At 47.9% G+C, this 16,970-nt stretch overlaps 1 protein-coding gene across 1 annotated transcript in view; it reads right to left on the reverse strand.

Annotated features, from left to right (window-relative positions):
- Positions 1-16,970, reverse strand: part of LOC138572018 (putative methyltransferase DDB_G0268948) — a 630,847-nt gene that overhangs the window by 66,684 nt on the left and 547,193 nt on the right. Inside the window, exon 6 of the mRNA XM_069649242.1 lies at positions 10,174-10,311. Within this exon, the coding sequence (XP_069505343.1) occupies positions 10,174-10,311 (138 nt within the window). The remainder of the gene's footprint in view (positions 1-10,173; positions 10,312-16,970) is intronic.

A 16,970-nucleotide genomic window follows, 5' to 3' on the forward strand; every position in this document is an offset into this window, starting at 1 on the left:
GCACATCTCCCAAGCAAGAAAAAACGCTCACTGGCTACCTTTAAAAGACCAAATCGCCTTCAAGATTCTTTCCACCTCACACAAATGCATCAACCTAACAGACACTCTTACTTATCGGACTCTCTAGTCAGATCCCAATCCACTAGACCCACTAGACTTGAGTACACCAACCAACTCACAGTGCCACGAATCACCAGGGCCAAGGCAGGAGGTCTAGGATTCCCATACCTGGCACCTAAACTCAGAAACACGCTACCCACAGCCCTCAGAGCGGAAACCTTGCATCAAGCTTTCCGGAAAAATCTAGAAACTACACTCTTCAACTAGCTGCTAGCGTAATGTACATACCTGTGCACTACTATGCTCCCTGCACCTATGCGCTACAAGCTACAATGCCATATCATTCTGTATGTTTTTACGTGACCACTGTAACTGAGATATGAACCTCTACTGAAACCAGCGCCACAATGCCCACGGGCTGCTGTGCGCTTAACAAATGTGAATAAATAAATAAAATAAATAAATAAATCATTAAGCCCTAAGTCAAAGTCCCATAAAATGAAGGATCTGGAAGTGGGTTTGATGTAACTCACAAGCATTTGTGTAAGGTTATCCTCAAAGGTGGGGCTATGGCCTTGCGTCCGATAAAGGATGTGGATGGTGATGGAGTCATCTGGGGTTCTTGCGAGTTTGACTGTTAGTAGTTTGCAGTTGTCAATCATGGGAAGATTTGTCTCTCTAATGGTGAGTGAGTCTTTATATATCAGAGCAACACCCCGTCCATGGATTGAATTGAATTGAATTGATATTTTGTTTCTATCGCGCTCGTACACAAGTGTTTCAGAGCGCGAGAAGGCAAGGGAAGGCTACAGGGGAGAACAAAACAATGATCTTACTAGGCCCAGTGATATTGAGAACGTGCAAGTGCATGGGAGAGGTGGAGGGGAAAAGTGCATGGAAGGGGGAGAAGTGGAAAGTGCGGAGCAAAGGAGAAACAGATAAATAATAATAAATAAATAATAAAGGCAACACACAGTGGTAGTGCAGCCAGCAAGTGGCAAGTGCTGGGTTTAAGGCAGCAGACATGGTAGGTCTGATAAGTGCAGGAAGAAAAGGGGGGACTGTATGGGTACAGATACAGACCCCCATGCAAGGGGTGGTCCGGAGTCTGTGCGGAAGGGTGGCAGGGTGAGCAGGTGCCTGGGCCCAGAGGACAGAGGGTGGCCAGGTGCACAGTGCTAAGAGAGAACAGATCAGCAGGGCGGTGGGGGAGCAAGGGCAGAAGCAAAGAGGAAGGTCTTGAGGTGCTTCCAGAACCGGAGATGGTTCTCCTCAAGTTTTAGAGTGGCAGGGAGGCTGTTCCAGAGGAAGGCCCCAGCCGAAGACAGAGATCTACCCCAGCTCGTTTTTTTGAAAATCGACTGACCCTGAGAGTTAGAGGTAAAGGAGCGAAGAGCCCGAGAGGGGATGCATTTGCAGAGGCATAGCTAAAGGTATTTTGGACCCAGGCCCCAGAAAGCCTTGTGGACAATGCAGAGGGTTTTTAATGTAATCCTTGCATCCACTGGAATACTTCCCTATCCTTTCTGAGGATGCGATAGCCGTTAGGGATAGCTAGGGATAGTAGCGGGCCAGAGGCTTGGTGTGACGAGGTCTCTGTTACCGCTAGAAGGCCAGTTTTTGATTAAGTAGCAGGTCATGGATGTCTAGTGCGTGGGCTGTGAGGGAATGTGCACTGATGAGGGCACAGTTGAGTGGGGCTGGTGGGGTAGATGGGTCTTCGGAGGTGGGGTCTAGTGGTATGGTTTGGGGATTGTGAATTCTGGGTACTTTGATGGGAGTGGCATTTTTCCTGGCTAAGTGTGATCTGGTGCTGGTTAAGGCCTGTTGGTCCTTAAATTTAGCTTTCATCGTGGGGGGCTCCTTACGCTTGGGGTCAATGGTAATGTTCAGGATGAATTTTTCCTGAGGGCGCTCCATAGTTGGTCACAGTATGAGCGTGAGTGTTGCAGCGGCAGGCGGATGTGCACAGGTGTCTGCTCGAACCTGCATCAGAACAGACCATGGGCCTCATTATGAGGTGGGCGGTAAGTACCGGTCATCACCGGCAGGGAGCAACTGCCGTTTCCGTGCTGGTAATAGACTGCTAAAAACGGCCTATTATGACTTCGCGGGCACAAGCTTTGCGCCATGCCGGTAATGACCCCACCGCCTTGCCGCAAAAGGGCAAAAAATCTCCCTTACCGGCATAGCACGAAGCGCAAATAGCTCCACTGCCATCCAAGCCATCAGCATTAGCGGCCACAGCTATTAGCGGTCACCGTTATTAGCGGTCACCGCTAATAAGCGGAACCAGAAGTAGCGTCATCGCACAGGAACGGGAAAGAGCACGGCGGCCATCTTCAAAAACACAATCCATTGCCATCGTCTGTAACCAGGACCCATCTGACCACCACACCTCCACCACACCTCTACCTCTGCCTGCAGCACATCGAAATGCCAAAGGCACTCAAAAAAACTGGAGAGTACTTGCGCAAGGAGCGCTTCTTACAAGAGGAGTTGACCATGCTGGCCGAGACGCTGCAAGAACATGCGGTTGTCGCCTTCTCCTCCGACATGTCCCGACCTGCAGTGCAGCGGAAGCAGATATGGGCAGAGGTTACGCAGAAAGTAAGTGCCGTTGGCACCACACCCTGCACTCCTAAAGATGTCCGGAAGCTCTAGGACGATCTGCGCTTGCGTGTGTGGAGCATCCTCTCGGCCAACCGCAAGCTGGGGATGGCAACAGGCGGAGGTGCGGACTCCCCCATAAAGATGCAACCCTGGGAGGAGATCTGCGCAAGAACCATAGGTATGGAGGCAATTGAGGGAGTGGGGGACATGGAGTGAGGAGCCCCGTTATCGGCTGATGCAGGTAGGTGTCCAAAATGAAACAATGCAAATAACAACACGATGATGTACACCTGAACTGACAGTGCAATGATGTAGAGCAGGGTCCACCAGACACATATATACAAGACTGCCTACAGGCAGTGTACTGCACCATCTTGTCCACATGCATGATGCACACCATATATGTTTCACCCTAGACGCTTCCCTACATCACCCACCCAAAAGCCAAGCAACCCGTATGTCACTACCCCAATTGCAATCAACTGCAATTCCATATGAATGCAGCCACCCCAATGCATGCCTGATGCATGTAGAGCCATCACTAACCCTCTCTCTCTATTGGTCCCCCGCAGGCACGCAATCAGACAGCGAAGACCAGGACCCTAGGGAGGATGCTGCAACACCACAAAAGAAGGCCGGGGGCATGGAGGGAGAACACCGCCCCTCAACATCAAGGGGAAGAGGCCAACCTGCACTACTGCCGAAGGGCAAGGAAACCCCAGAGCCCACAGCACCAATGTGCACTAAGGCACCCACCACAGCACCCACACCAGCCACCAACACACAGGAGCCAGTGAAAGAAGGCACTGCATCGGCTGCCAGCAGCACAGTGGGGGAGACAGCTGCCACTGCAGCCGTGTCGGATGACGAGGCAGATGTTCTGCCGCATGGCGCAACTACCGCCACAGGCCTCCTGCATTCACCACAACTCTCCCCATGCAGCTTGCAGAACAGCAGCATCCATGGGCTGTCTCCTGGGGATTCATGGCCCGGCAGTTTCACCCCCACGCCAAGTGTGCACGAGGAACAAACCATGTCGGTAACCCCTCACACATCCACCACTGTCCCTACCAGCCAAGAGGGGAACAGGGCAATTCAGAAGCGGCAGGAGGAGCTGACAGGGCTGTTGACACAGCACATCACGGAATGTGGCCGGCTAGGGATGACATAAGGGAATGTGCTTCATCCCTCAAATCAGCAATTGAGACCACCTCAAATGACATTTGCAGTGACTGGCAGCTGTGAGGCAGGTCCTCACACAAATGGTGGCAGCAATGGAGGCCATGCGTCGGCACAGGTGTTGGAACAACCTGGGACATCTTCCAATGCGAGCTCAACTAAGTCCAGCCCCGTGCGTACGTCTGGCCGGAACCTGCGCAGGTCGGGCAGGGATGCACCTGGTGCTGGAAGAGGGGGAGGGCTGTAGGTTCAGCCAGGCATACTGGTCTCATATGGACTTATGGTGCACGCCAATGCACACCATGTGTGGGGGAGTTGAGGGGGGAGGGGGCAAGGGTGTGTGGGGAAGTTGAGGGGGGAAGGAGAAGAGGGTGTGTGGGGAAGTTGAGGGGGGAGCGGGAGAGAGGGTGTGTGGGGAAGTTTAGGGGGAGGGGGAGGGGGAAGAGGGTGTGTGGGGAAGGTGAGGGGGGAGCGTGAGGGGGAGTGGGTGTGTTGGGTGGAGGGCTTGTGCACTTGGTAGTTACATATTCTGAATACACCTGTTATGCAATCTGACTTCACATGTGAGGACATTGCTTATTGTGTATGTGTGCTTTATTGGTGAACAGTCTACAGTGTCCATGTCCTTGACACACCCAGTGCCCTGATTTCCACCTCCATGTCACACTCCCCATCCATGTGTGCTAGAAACATTGGTCAATCAGAGTCTGACGCATGGCATGTCCCTCCTGTGCATTGCTGCCTCCCTGAAGTGCAGCCCCATCTCCACCCTCCTCATCCTCATCGTCAGGTGGTTGCAGTTCAGCGTCAGGGGGCAGGGGAACATTCCGTCTGATGCACATATTTTGTAGCATGTCACATGCCATCAAGAGGCCAAAGGTCTGCTCAATCACCACACGTGTACGTGTATGCGCACAATTGTAGTCCTCCTCGTGCCTGTTCTGCGGGTTTCAGACTGGGGTAAGGAGCCACCTCTTCAAGGGATAACCTGCATCACCTGCATGTGGGCAACAATTATTATGTGTAAATCCTCCCATCACATGGGACCTGTATCAATGACACCATAGCAAGCATTCATTTCCTATATGCACCCACAGATCCATGCATGAATAGAGACACATGAAGTGACTGCTATGTGTGTATTCCACTTATAGGCAGTTGTGCGTGCCATCGTCAATTGGGCGCACGGGGGGCCAATTCCTTGTGGTTGCTCATGCACTGTGGTAGTCCACGATGGTTGTTCCCATGATCTGGGTGATGTGCAGTGATATGTATGCTACCATCCTGTCAACGTTGATGGCAGCGTCATGATGATCTCACTTTGCACGACTAATGGTGACATGCTGTTTTGGTGGACCTCTGTGTTGGTGTACGGGTGCGTTCTTGTATCTTGCCCTCATGTGGCTCCTTTGTACGCAGTAATGGAAACCTGCACTTTTAGATGATGGTATTTGGCGCTGTGCATTGGCCATCCTCATTGCTTGTTTCTGTATTGTGCTGTGGGGTCTACGGTCTGATTATGTGCAGTGTACATGTTGATGGCTATGTAATGGTTGTTGCACTGCATCATTTTTGTGGTAGTGCAGCTTAGGCTTGTATTTTGTGGTCAGGTGTCGGGTCAAGTCATGCCTGCTTTTCGGGTATGAGCATGGTACATCCTCTCAGGTACTCTCAGCCAGGTGAAGTATGCATCTCCCTCCCCATCTCAGCCAGGTGAAGTATGCATCCCCCCCATCTCAGCCAGGCGAAGTATGCATCTCTCCCCCCAATCACCTACCCCCATTGCATTTCCATGAGCCTGACATGCAACTCACAGAGAAGCCAGGATCTCTGCCCTGCATGTCGTTCCATGTAGCATGGTATCGTGGAGTTCCCCATGACCATTGAATCATGGGTTGATCCGGGGAATCGGGCACAACAATGTGTGATGATCTTGTTTGAGTCACATACCATTTGCACGTTGATGGAGTGGTATAACTTACAGTTGCGGTACACTACCTCCATGGCATGTGGGACCACCAATTCAACATGGGTGCAGTCGATGCCGCCAATGCAACCAGGGATGCCGGCCAGTGAATGGAAACCAACTTTGGTGTTGGAGATCTTCATGGCTGTCCGTGGTAGGAAAATGTGGTCGCCTGTGTGCTTCAGGAGGGCATCAAGCACTTGGTTCAGCGTACGTGAGAATAATGGTTGCGATATACCATGCATGTGCCCCACTGTGTGCTGGTAGGTGCCTGTGGCCAGGAAGTGGAGCACAGACACTACCTTCAGTAGAGGTGGGATGGCGGTGCGTATTTCAATCAGGCTGACAATGTTGTCATGTATCATGTCCACAATGGTGGTGATGGTGTCCCCGTCCAGACGGTACAGGGTGTGGATCTGCTCAGGGGTTAGGTTGAATGGACTGGCTCTAATGCGAGGGATTGGGGGCTGCCTGCATGGCCCCACTGGCTGCACTGATGGGGCATGCTGGGCCTGCCTCACCCTCCTTCTCCTTCTGTGTCTCCTCTGTGCTGCCTGTTATTGTTGTTGTTGTTGCTGCAGTTCCACTGCAATCATGTCCTCCAGCCCGAGCATTGCTAGTAGTAATGGAATCATTTTGGTGTGTCACTGGGTGTGGGACGGGGTGGGGTGTGCTCCTTTTGTGCTGGCCCAGTCTATATTGCCTCCACCTGTGCTGATTGTGTGCACCTGTGGCAGTTGGGAACACGGCACATGGGCGTTTACGGCTGGCCTGTGGTGCCCGTATTTACTCCATGCCGGTAAGGTACTTTTCGGGCTTCAGTAGACCGTTGTTTGCATGTCCGCCTGACTTGTGATGTCCTCCTGTTTACGCCATGCCGGTATTGCCGGCATGAAGGATCGCGTGCCCGCGCCCATGCCTCTATTAGAGGCACCGTTATTTAAGGTGCCGCTAAGAGCGGGTTGGCAGGTCATAATAGCCCGGAGCGGTAAGCGATGCCGGTAATCCTTTACCGGCATTGTTTTTCCCTTTCTTCCAACCTCGGCTAAATGTGGGTCTTGGGAGACAATGGGGCTCCGGTCTCACACAGTCTCCCCTAGTGAGTCTTGCGTTTCTCATGGCAGTGGAGAGGGGTATTTTATATTGAGGGATCAATCCCAAGTTATGTGTGGTGGCAGCTGAGGCAATCATTCGCAGTATGCTTGACAGCACTGGAGGGGCTTTGCTGGGTAGAGCTACAAGCGTGTGCTAGACTCTAAGTTGTGAACGCCTTTGGACGTGACTACTCTATCCACCGTGTGGTGGGCAGTGCCCAGTGAGAATGGGTAAATTGGCGGGGGGCAGCAGATTGAGTGAGCCTTGGTAAGCGTGTCGCTTTGCTCAGGAGGAGGCGCTGTGGTTGCAAGCAATCCTCGCATGTATTTCATTGCACATGATAAGTGCGCTGCGCTCAGTGACAGGGTGAGTGATCGAACGGTAGGAACAATGCGGGCTGCGGGCAGAAGGCAATAACCTGGTGGGGGCTGGGATCATGGAACAAGCGCTGGAATTAATTCTAACAGTGCACAATGCATTTACATTAGCGTTTACAGGCGTGGCATTTGGCTTACATTTCTCTCTAACTGATAGTATTTCCAAGCGGCAGGATGGCAGTGACAAGCAGCGGACAGCAGAAGACAGCTGCTGCTGCCTTTGAAGACTGCCTTGGGAAGATGCCTGCTCCACCATCCAGCGGACCAATGACAGGGTATTGGTTGCAGGTGCAGTCATTTGGGTCTGGCTGTGTTGCTGATTGCAGCCTGGGGGAGGCTGTTCTTTGTAATTTCGGCGGCAGCCATCTTTGCAGGTAGAGGGATTGCATTGAATCCATTGCAGTGTTAGGGAGAATTCTCCAGAATGGCTAATTTCCCTTACCTAACAAGTCCCTCAATAGCTTTGCTGGATTTCTGGGATTTATTTATTTCACCTGGTAAGAGAGTGAGCCTTTTTTCCCACTCTCACATGTGTTTTGCTCTGTGCATTTAACATTTTTGTGTTAATAGACTGTGGAGCCTCACCTACTCCATAGGTATCATCTTTTTTACTGTGTGTTACACAGCACCTTCAGTGATGTGACACAGGGTTGTCTTTTTCAGACTTCCCAACCCCAACTCCATTTTCTGGGACTGACTACTGTCTCACAGAAACATGTAAAGTTGCCATTGACTTTATTTGTCTTTTTAATCTTACAGACCCAGTACAAACTATCTTACATAGAGTTCTGGAAAGGGTTAATATGTATCCCTTTTTTTCTGTTTCTCATGGAACATTGTTTCATTCCCTGTTCATTAAGATTTGGCTGGTGGCAGTGGTAACTACCCTACTTTTCCTACTGTGGTTATCTTAAATAGCCCTAGTAGTGTTTTAGGCTATCTTAGTAGCCTCAAACTTAAACCTGCTGACCCATATAGATTTTTATACGGTTCCGGCTGGGTTTAGTCACCATTTCTTTTTGTAAATTTCTTTCTCGTGTTCATCTCTGCGCACCAAACCAGGTTTGATCCCTTTGTTCGCCGACCATTTGCGGGCTTCTGCACAGAAGCCCTCCTTAGGCGCCTGAAGGTGTGAGTCGGACAGGATGTGAGGGAGGGGTTTGAGACTCCCTGCACAGGGTCTCAGTGGAGACCCATGTCACACTCTGGTAGGATTGGCTGTGGTGACTGTCCCGGCGGGACAGCCACCCTGCTGTGTGATTGACAGCCAGGCTCTGTGAATGGGGGAAAATTGCATAAAATGCAGGTCTCTTCGGATTGGAAGTCAGAGTCGCCACTGGAATGAGAGAACCGAAGAGAAGCTGGAAGAAGAGGACCCTTACCACGACTGAACCTCCCGGTGAAGCCCTGCTGCAGGTCCGAATCTCCAAACTTCGCCGACAGGGAAGAGCTGCAAGGAATCTTCTCCCCTTGAGCTGGTGGGACCAACCTGTTCGCCAAACTGCTGGCCAGGCCTCCCTCCTCGAATTTGCTGTACAGAGCTACAGTGAACCGGATAGCCAGGAAGAACAGACCCTGCTTGCGTTTAAAGGAGCACACCTTTTATTTGTCGTTTTTTTCTGCTGCTGGTTTCTTCCCTCAGCAGTGCAGGAACCTCCAGTCTTCCTCCTTCTTGTCAGTCCGACAGTCGCTTCAGGAACCGCGAGCCTGCAGGACCTGCCAGGAACGTCTGCCTCAGCTACAGCAATCTTTCGCTTTTGAGGTACTGTGCTATCCCGGTTGTTCGTTTCGTCCAGCCACGGTGAAAGTGTGTGAAATCTTTCGCCAAACTGAGTTCTTGTCCTTCTCTATTCTTTAAAGTAACTTTTCGTCCGACCAACAACGTTCTGTACTCTTGGCAAAGACTTAACCGCAAACTACTCTGAACTGTGTGATCCTCTGCAAAGACTCTGTTCCATTGACTTTGGGCCAGGTCCCTTGAATTTCGATTTCCTCACTGTAGTTCCTCTTTCTAGATTGCCCTGCTTAAATAAGTTGTTGGTGCTGCTCAATTTCTGCCTAACCTTTGTCTTTCCCTCACTTTTAAATTGCTGGCATGCCATTTTGCTCACAATTCATTTTGAGCCTAACTTGTCCAGAATCTACGTTGTAGTGTATTAGTAATGTGATTTTTGAACTGCTTGATAATAGTGAAATGTTTAATAACTGATGTGTAAATAAATGTATATTATTTTACTCAGAAACCTTGAGTCAGTGTTTGTTTGTTGTCCTTTGTATAACTATTGATACTGCTCACTTTAATCTTGAGATAAGTTTGGCTGCTCAGCCATCTCTACCACTTTACTGTGTAGTACAGGCTTGTACCAAAGGTGAATTCGTACTGTCACTTGTAGTCTTAATTTGTGTGTGGTGTTCTCAAAGGGTACTGCATATAATTCTGCCTAACATGCAGTCCTATCCTCATGGGGGCTGCATGGGTCCCAAGCTGGACTCAGGTCGCAGCGCAGCAGAAGAGAGCTGCTGCTGCCTTAGAAGACTGCCTTTGGAAGATGCGCGCTCCACCATCTGGCGGATCAAGGGCAGGGTTATTGGTTGCAGGTGCGGCCAATCAGGTCTGGCCATGTTTCTGAGTGCAGCTTGGGGGAGGCTGTAATTTGTAATTTCGGCGGCAGCCATTTTTGCAGGCAGAGGGATTACCTTGAATCCATTGCCGTCCTGTCCTCGTGGGGGCTGCAGGGGTCCCATGGTTGCAGCGCAGCAGAAGACAGCTGTTGGTGCTGCCTTAGAAGACTGCCTTGGGAATGTTTTCTTCTTGTCTCTGGACATTTTAATATTTGCATGCTACAATCAGAAACATAATGCCAAGGAATTCAAAATGCTTACCTTTCTTGCAGTTTTTTGAGGAATTCATTTGCTGATTCTGGATCAGTCAAGAGGAATGTGTGGAATGCACATGTGGACTCGAGTAAACCCATTAATGCTTCAACAGATGTAGTAGACCATTGCAGCATCTTAGTGAATCTATGAAAATAAAAGAGATTATAGATGGTGAACCTATTTTCTTAATTCTAAGGGGACGTTTTCCGCCCCCACATATATCCTTGATCATGGCTCTAACGATTATGAAAGTCGATTGCCAGTCAGGCGAATTGAGCAAAATTCATAACACTTCATTTCAGCAAAAATAATTATACACCAATAAATAATACTAGTAAATGTAATTGTTCATCCACCTCGATAGATGATCACAATAATTCATACAAGGCATTCAAACCCACAATGCCCTTTGAATACAATAATTCATACAAATCAATGAAAATCCCAAAGTCCTATAGACTTACAAATAAAATACAAAATGTCCTGGGTTCAAACCTTTCATAACGGGAGGCCATCCCTAGAAACAATACAATACTCCATGCTCCTTTGGGTATACCGTACACAGAGAGAAGATAGTAATCTAGAGCAATAGCAACACTACATAACATTTAGGTTAAAATCATAGAATTCCTCTGTTCAGCGTTATTTTCAATAAAATGGCAAATCTAAAAAGATGGCCATCATTTTAAAAGATTTTCAAGTAGGTGGGTGATGGCCTATCTGTGATTAAGACAAGTGTCTTCAGTGATGGTTGAAAATGCCCAACAGTTCCTCAGAGTGTCATAATCAAGTGCAAACAAGACAAATTAGTAGAATTCTCGTGAACTTGCTTATTTTAACTATAGGAAGTTATAACTATGGCAGTTACATAAAAAAGAGGCATTGATATTGGAATATCTCAAATGGACTGTGGTCCCCATGGAGTCTGACAGGTAAGGGGACACTAAAGGGGGTAACCGAGAAATAATCCTTAGTCTCAGCCTAGAGGCAGGGGTTGGTTATGGGTTAACACTAGGTGTTACAGGGACATCCCCTACTCGAGACTGCAAGGCTCTTGCAAACCTCTCAATTGCAGTATTCATCTTGACCTAAACCAACTGGGTAGCCAGCTGCTGTGAGGTGGCATTCATGTCCCTCGACCCTGGTGAATTAAATGCCCTTGAAAACTGTTGCAAATTGACTAAACATAAATTACCCAGGAGTCAATGCTATGGTGACTCAGACGTCTATGCAGGGCTGTATCTTGCAAGAACTGAGGTGTGAGGCTTCCCCAAGGGCCAGAACCACTGACAGGAACATCCCAGCAACCAGAGGCAAAAGAAGTCAAATGGAATTCTCAGAGGGAATTAAGTGAGAGCAGCTGGTTGGAAAAACCTGGTGAACTGGAGAGCGGTCAGTGAGTTTGGGGGGCTGTGAAAATAATAGGAATCGGCCCTATGCAAAATACTAACATTTGCTCTCTACTGAGGACAAGGGGGATCCCGGTACCCTAGCACCCTCCACAGAAAGTAGTTACAGCAGGCAGCCCTTCTAACAGGAGAGCGGAGCGAGATGCCAGGCCAATGGGCTCTTTGGGCCTTTGGCAAGAAAATTTACCTATAAAGGCAGAGCAAAGTGAAGGGAAAAAGAAGTGAAACAGAAACATACCCACACACACACACACACACAAACACACACAGTATACACACATACAGGGAGCTTCACTATGGACTTCTTTGTGCAAGAGTTTCTATTACAGGTGGGTCCCTGGAAATAGGAAGTAGATGGGTGTGAGCAGAACGATGACCGTGCATGAAAAAGCAGCCACAGACAAGAAATGGAGCAGTACCAAGACAAAATACACATCCATCCACACTGCATACTCATCCCAACATACACTCAAGCAAAGAAGTACAGAATTCACTGACAACACACACGTACAACATACATACCCAATCACACTGCGTAAACGTCCCAACATAAACCAAAGCAAGAAAATACAGAGCTCAAACACAACATTCACGCACAACATAGGCACCCACCCACAATGTGTACACATTCCAACATACATTGAAGCAAGGAAATACAAAATTCACACACAACATATACACCCACAAACACTGCGTATACTTCATAACACACACTTAAGCAAGCAAATACAGAATTCAGACAAGCACACACACATAACATATGCACCCACTCACACTGCGTACACACACACACACACAATGTACACACTCAGAAACACAATATTCACACCCACACACAACACAACACACACACACACACAGCATACACACCCACATACAATATACACACCCAAGTAAGAAAAGACAGAATTAACACACCACGCACACCGAACATACACGCCCACTTACACTGCATGCACATCCACATACAACATGGATGCACAGAAACAACATACAAACCAATCCCCAACCACCACACACAAAATACACAATGAAGCACCCACACACACTGTGTACATACCCGCACACAACACACACACCCAGACACAAAACAGCAAACACAACATATGAACTCACCTACACTGTGTATACACCCACACACAACATACACACCCCCCACACACAACACACACAGCATAAACCCCCACATACAACATACACACTCAAGAAAGGAAAGACAGAGTTCACACAAAACACACACACAACAGATGCACTCACATACAATGTGTAAACACCAACACACAACATATACAGCCACAAACAACATACACAATGACACACAAAAGAACACACACACAACATACACCCACACACACACACACCCCGACACACAAAATATTCACTTTAGCCTTTGTATATGACCACTGTACATGCTGTACTAATAGTTTTCTTTTAGGCCCACTAGCCATGGCAGAACATGTTGCATAGTTTCTTGAGGTCTCACTAGCTCTGGCCTTTAGCTGCAGCCTCTATACATGTTGCACCAATACCTTTCTTTTGAGCCCACTAGCCATGGCCACTGGTTATGCCCGACCATTAATTGTTACCAAACACCCATTTCCCCCGGCAAAATGAATGTAGGCACTGCATATGTTAAACCTTTTTTCCCGCAAAGATTTCACAGTCATTTCCAATAACAGAAATTCCTCTAGTAGAGTGGCAGTTCTACGAATCCCGAGATAAGTCTCAGAATTAACAGGTCGTCCACATCCTCACAAGCACTCAATAAGTGTCTCCCTTCTTTTTTCCAGGCCCGCTCACTCCACTCAATTGTTTTTCCCTCCCTAAACATTGCCTATGACCATCCATCACTCAATGCTTTATTCTCAGCTCGTCTTGGGGCATTGCCATAGTAATCTCATGAGAGTCCGGCAGGCCTTCCCCAGATAAACCAAAACTTTTCTACCCATAACTGACTGCCCAACCCACACCAAATCCCCAACTTCACATGGTGTCTTCATCAGCACCCACAACCTCTTGCCAGATGTGATTGCTATTGCTATTGGTATTGGTATTTATATAGTGCCTATGGCCAGGCCATCTAAGCGCTGTCATTCAAAACAATCATTGTTCCCCTATAAGTGAACATATAAACAGAAGCGTTTTGAGCCTCTTTCTGAAGTTGAGAACGTTATTAGACTCTATAAGGTTGTGGCTTGTTCATTCCAAAGTTTGTTGGCATACATTTTCCTCCTCCAAAGAGCATTTTAAGTTCTTTCATTGGAGTTCTTTCATTTGAGTCTTCTCCCTGTCATATTGTATGAATCACTCACAATGAGCAAAAAATAAAAATTAAATTTCTGAAATTCCTCACAGCCGCCCTGCTGCAAAGCACCAAGGCTGATATATGTAAAGATTTTAAAGCATAGGGGGAACCCCATGCCGCTGTCTAATATTTTAAAAAAACTACTGATGGATTTACTCGAAACCAGTCGAGGAAATTAAGTCAAAGCTTTGTGCCCAAATTGTTTTTTATTTGGCCAAAATCTGCCAAGTTGTTTCATGCTACGGCTGTTGAAAAACTGTACTTTTTGTCTGTTGTCAAATGAATGGGAGTAGGCAAAAACTGTGATTTTATGTTTTCTTAATAACTTTTTCATTTTTTAACAAATTGTTCCTAAGATTTTCAGTTTAGGGGGCCCATAGCAAACTTTGTGTTTTGAAAATGACATCCAAATCCACCCAGCAAGTAAAAAGTTAATATCCTCTCTCAGCCTCTCTGCTGCAAAGCACCAAGGCCGATATAAAGGTTGTTAGAAGCAGTGGGGCCCCCATTCTCTGTTAAATATTTTAAAAACTACTGAACAGATTGACCCCAAACCAGTGAAGGAAATTAAGTCAAGACATTGTGCCCAAATGTGTTCATACTTGATCCAAATCTGTAGGGCGGTTTACGGGCTACGGCTTTTCAGAAATTGCACTTTTTCACTATGGGAAAATTAATAAGAGTAGGCTGAAAACTGTGTTTTATGTTTTCTTAGTAACTTTTTTTTAACAAATTGTTCTGAAATCATCCAGTTTGTGGAGGGGTGGGGTGTGACAACCTTTTTGCTCGAAGATTTTAATATAAATCCTTCCGGCAAGTCAAAAGTTATTATTCTTGCTCTGCCTCCTTGCTGCAAAGCACCAAGGCCAAAGTAAACGTTTTAAGGAGCAGGAGGCCTCCTCTTCCCTTTCACGTATTTTCAAAAACTGCTGGAGGGATTTACCCCAAGTCAGTCTGGGAAATTAAGTCAATGCTTTGTGCCAATTTGTTTCTTATTTGGCCCAAATTTGCCCAGTGGTTTCTCACTACGGCTGGTCAAAAATTAACTTAAAAGTGTGGGGTTTTGTTTACTTACTATGAGAAACCAGAAGGTGTCTCACCCACTAGAACCCGGGGATCTGTCATCCAGGTGGCCAGGACACGCCATCGCTTTTGGATCCAGTTCCTGGGGGTGGACCAGTGCGGGAGTATCAACTGGGTGAGGGGTCTTCGGGCGTGGGATACCAGATAGTTTAACGTGGTATCCACTCCCTGTGACACCTTTACCCCATCCATCCAGGTAGGATATTTAGGAACGGACCGCCCTTTTACAACATGATCATTTTCTCAAAGACAACTTGCTATGAGAGAAAATGGACTAACACCTGAGCAGTATACCTGACGTGTCCCAATACAATGGGCAGGCAAGGTCAGGCAATTACTGACAATCACACACACCTGACTTCCATTACACTTCCCCACACGGATAAAATGCGGAGCACAAGAGCATACTTTGAGCGAGGCAAAGAACACAGGAAACAGCAGTTCCAAGGTGGCAGTTTAACAAGAGGAGAAAGACACCGGAACAGAAGGGGATTGCAAGAAGGAAAGTGCCTTTGATCTTTTCGACCAGGAACCATTACTTTGATGAAGACTCGAGAATAGAAAGCGTAAAACCAGGAATCCAGGCTGAGGAATCATGGATTGTGTGTCGGAGGGAGAGAATCGCCAGCTGCTGTGGTAATGTGATTGGCTCCAACAACAAAGCAGCATCAGTGAAATCAAAACAGCCAGTGAGTTGGGGAGACTGATACCAGACTGGTCTGTGTTGAAGCCAAGGTTGCAACAAGCGGCAACATTGTATGGCGAGCGCTGGACCGAACATTGTATGTGAGTTTAGTTGCTTGTGTATTTTGTTTGGCTAGCCCATAGATGTGTATGGTACTTGAGAGTTATGTAGGAGAGGAGCAGGATCACGGTGGCTGGTTAATATGTTGGTTACTCACAAAATTCTTCCATGTATGTCCTCAGAGCTCCTCTAGCTGCAACTCAATGGCGCCCTCAAAGTCTTCCACTTGCAGTACACTGGCTTCCCTCAGCACCGCTCTATGCTTAGAGAACCTCCCTAAACTCAGAGCACTAGCTCCTCCCTCAGGTTTTTCTGAGTGCAGCATATTGACTACTCCCATTAGTCCGTATTTGCACAGCAAGAATTATTACAAACAATGGTTCTTTGGGTGTTGTAAGATTAACAACTAAAGTGACACATGGCTAATCTTCAGAACTTTCACCATCCACTGGTCACCTTACGCACAGGAATACCCGTGCAGCCACTAAGCCCTCCATCTCAGGTCCTGATCTGCCTTCCCCTTCTAACCTCATGTCCTCACTCCCTCAAGCAGCACGGCAGCGGTGGACCAGCATATACAACAAGAACACACGAGGGCGTCCAACGCGCTATGGTGATACTCACCCATTACAACGTTGGCAGCTGCCCTGGCGTCTTGGAGACAGTTGACGGAGACGCCGGCTTTTTTCTTTGCTTCATCACGCCCCCAGGAAGACCTGGCAGCGTTTTTGGAAAACTTGGGTCAATTGACAAGGAAACGTGCTACATCATCGGTCACGTGATGGTGTCATGTGACACTCCTAGGACCCTTCAAAACCGGAGAGGGAACGCTCATTCAGTGCTTCACAGCTGACTGAATCAGGCACTGTTCGGCATCTTCCTGTCTCCACATCTCGATTCTGGACTACGGACTGTTCTTCTTGGATCCCCCTGTCAAGCCCTCGGATACTGTTTTGCTCTGCTGTTTCAGGAGCTTTTGGACAGCGTTTTGGATTCCTTTGGATTACCCCTGGTTTCAACAAACTTGGCTGGCTTTTGACCTTTGAACTCTTAACGGACTGTTTTCGGATTTCCTCTTCTGTTACCTTTTGGAGTACCCTCTCTATAGAGATTTGCAGTGCCAAATTCCACAGCAATCTTCCAGTACTCCGCCTACCCGCTGCCAGTTGCTACACACTGCGGCCACACGGAACACCTCCATTTTCATCTGTGCTCTTTCCGTCCCCAGACTCCTTCATACCTTGCGGTCGAGGGGTCACCA

The sequence above is a fragment of the Ambystoma mexicanum genome, chromosome 1p, assembly GCF_040938575.1.
Source record: "Ambystoma mexicanum isolate Mex_15411 chromosome 1p, UKY_AmexF1_1, whole genome shotgun sequence".
NCBI classification, from domain to species: domain Eukaryota; kingdom Metazoa; phylum Chordata; class Amphibia; order Caudata; family Ambystomatidae; genus Ambystoma; species Ambystoma mexicanum.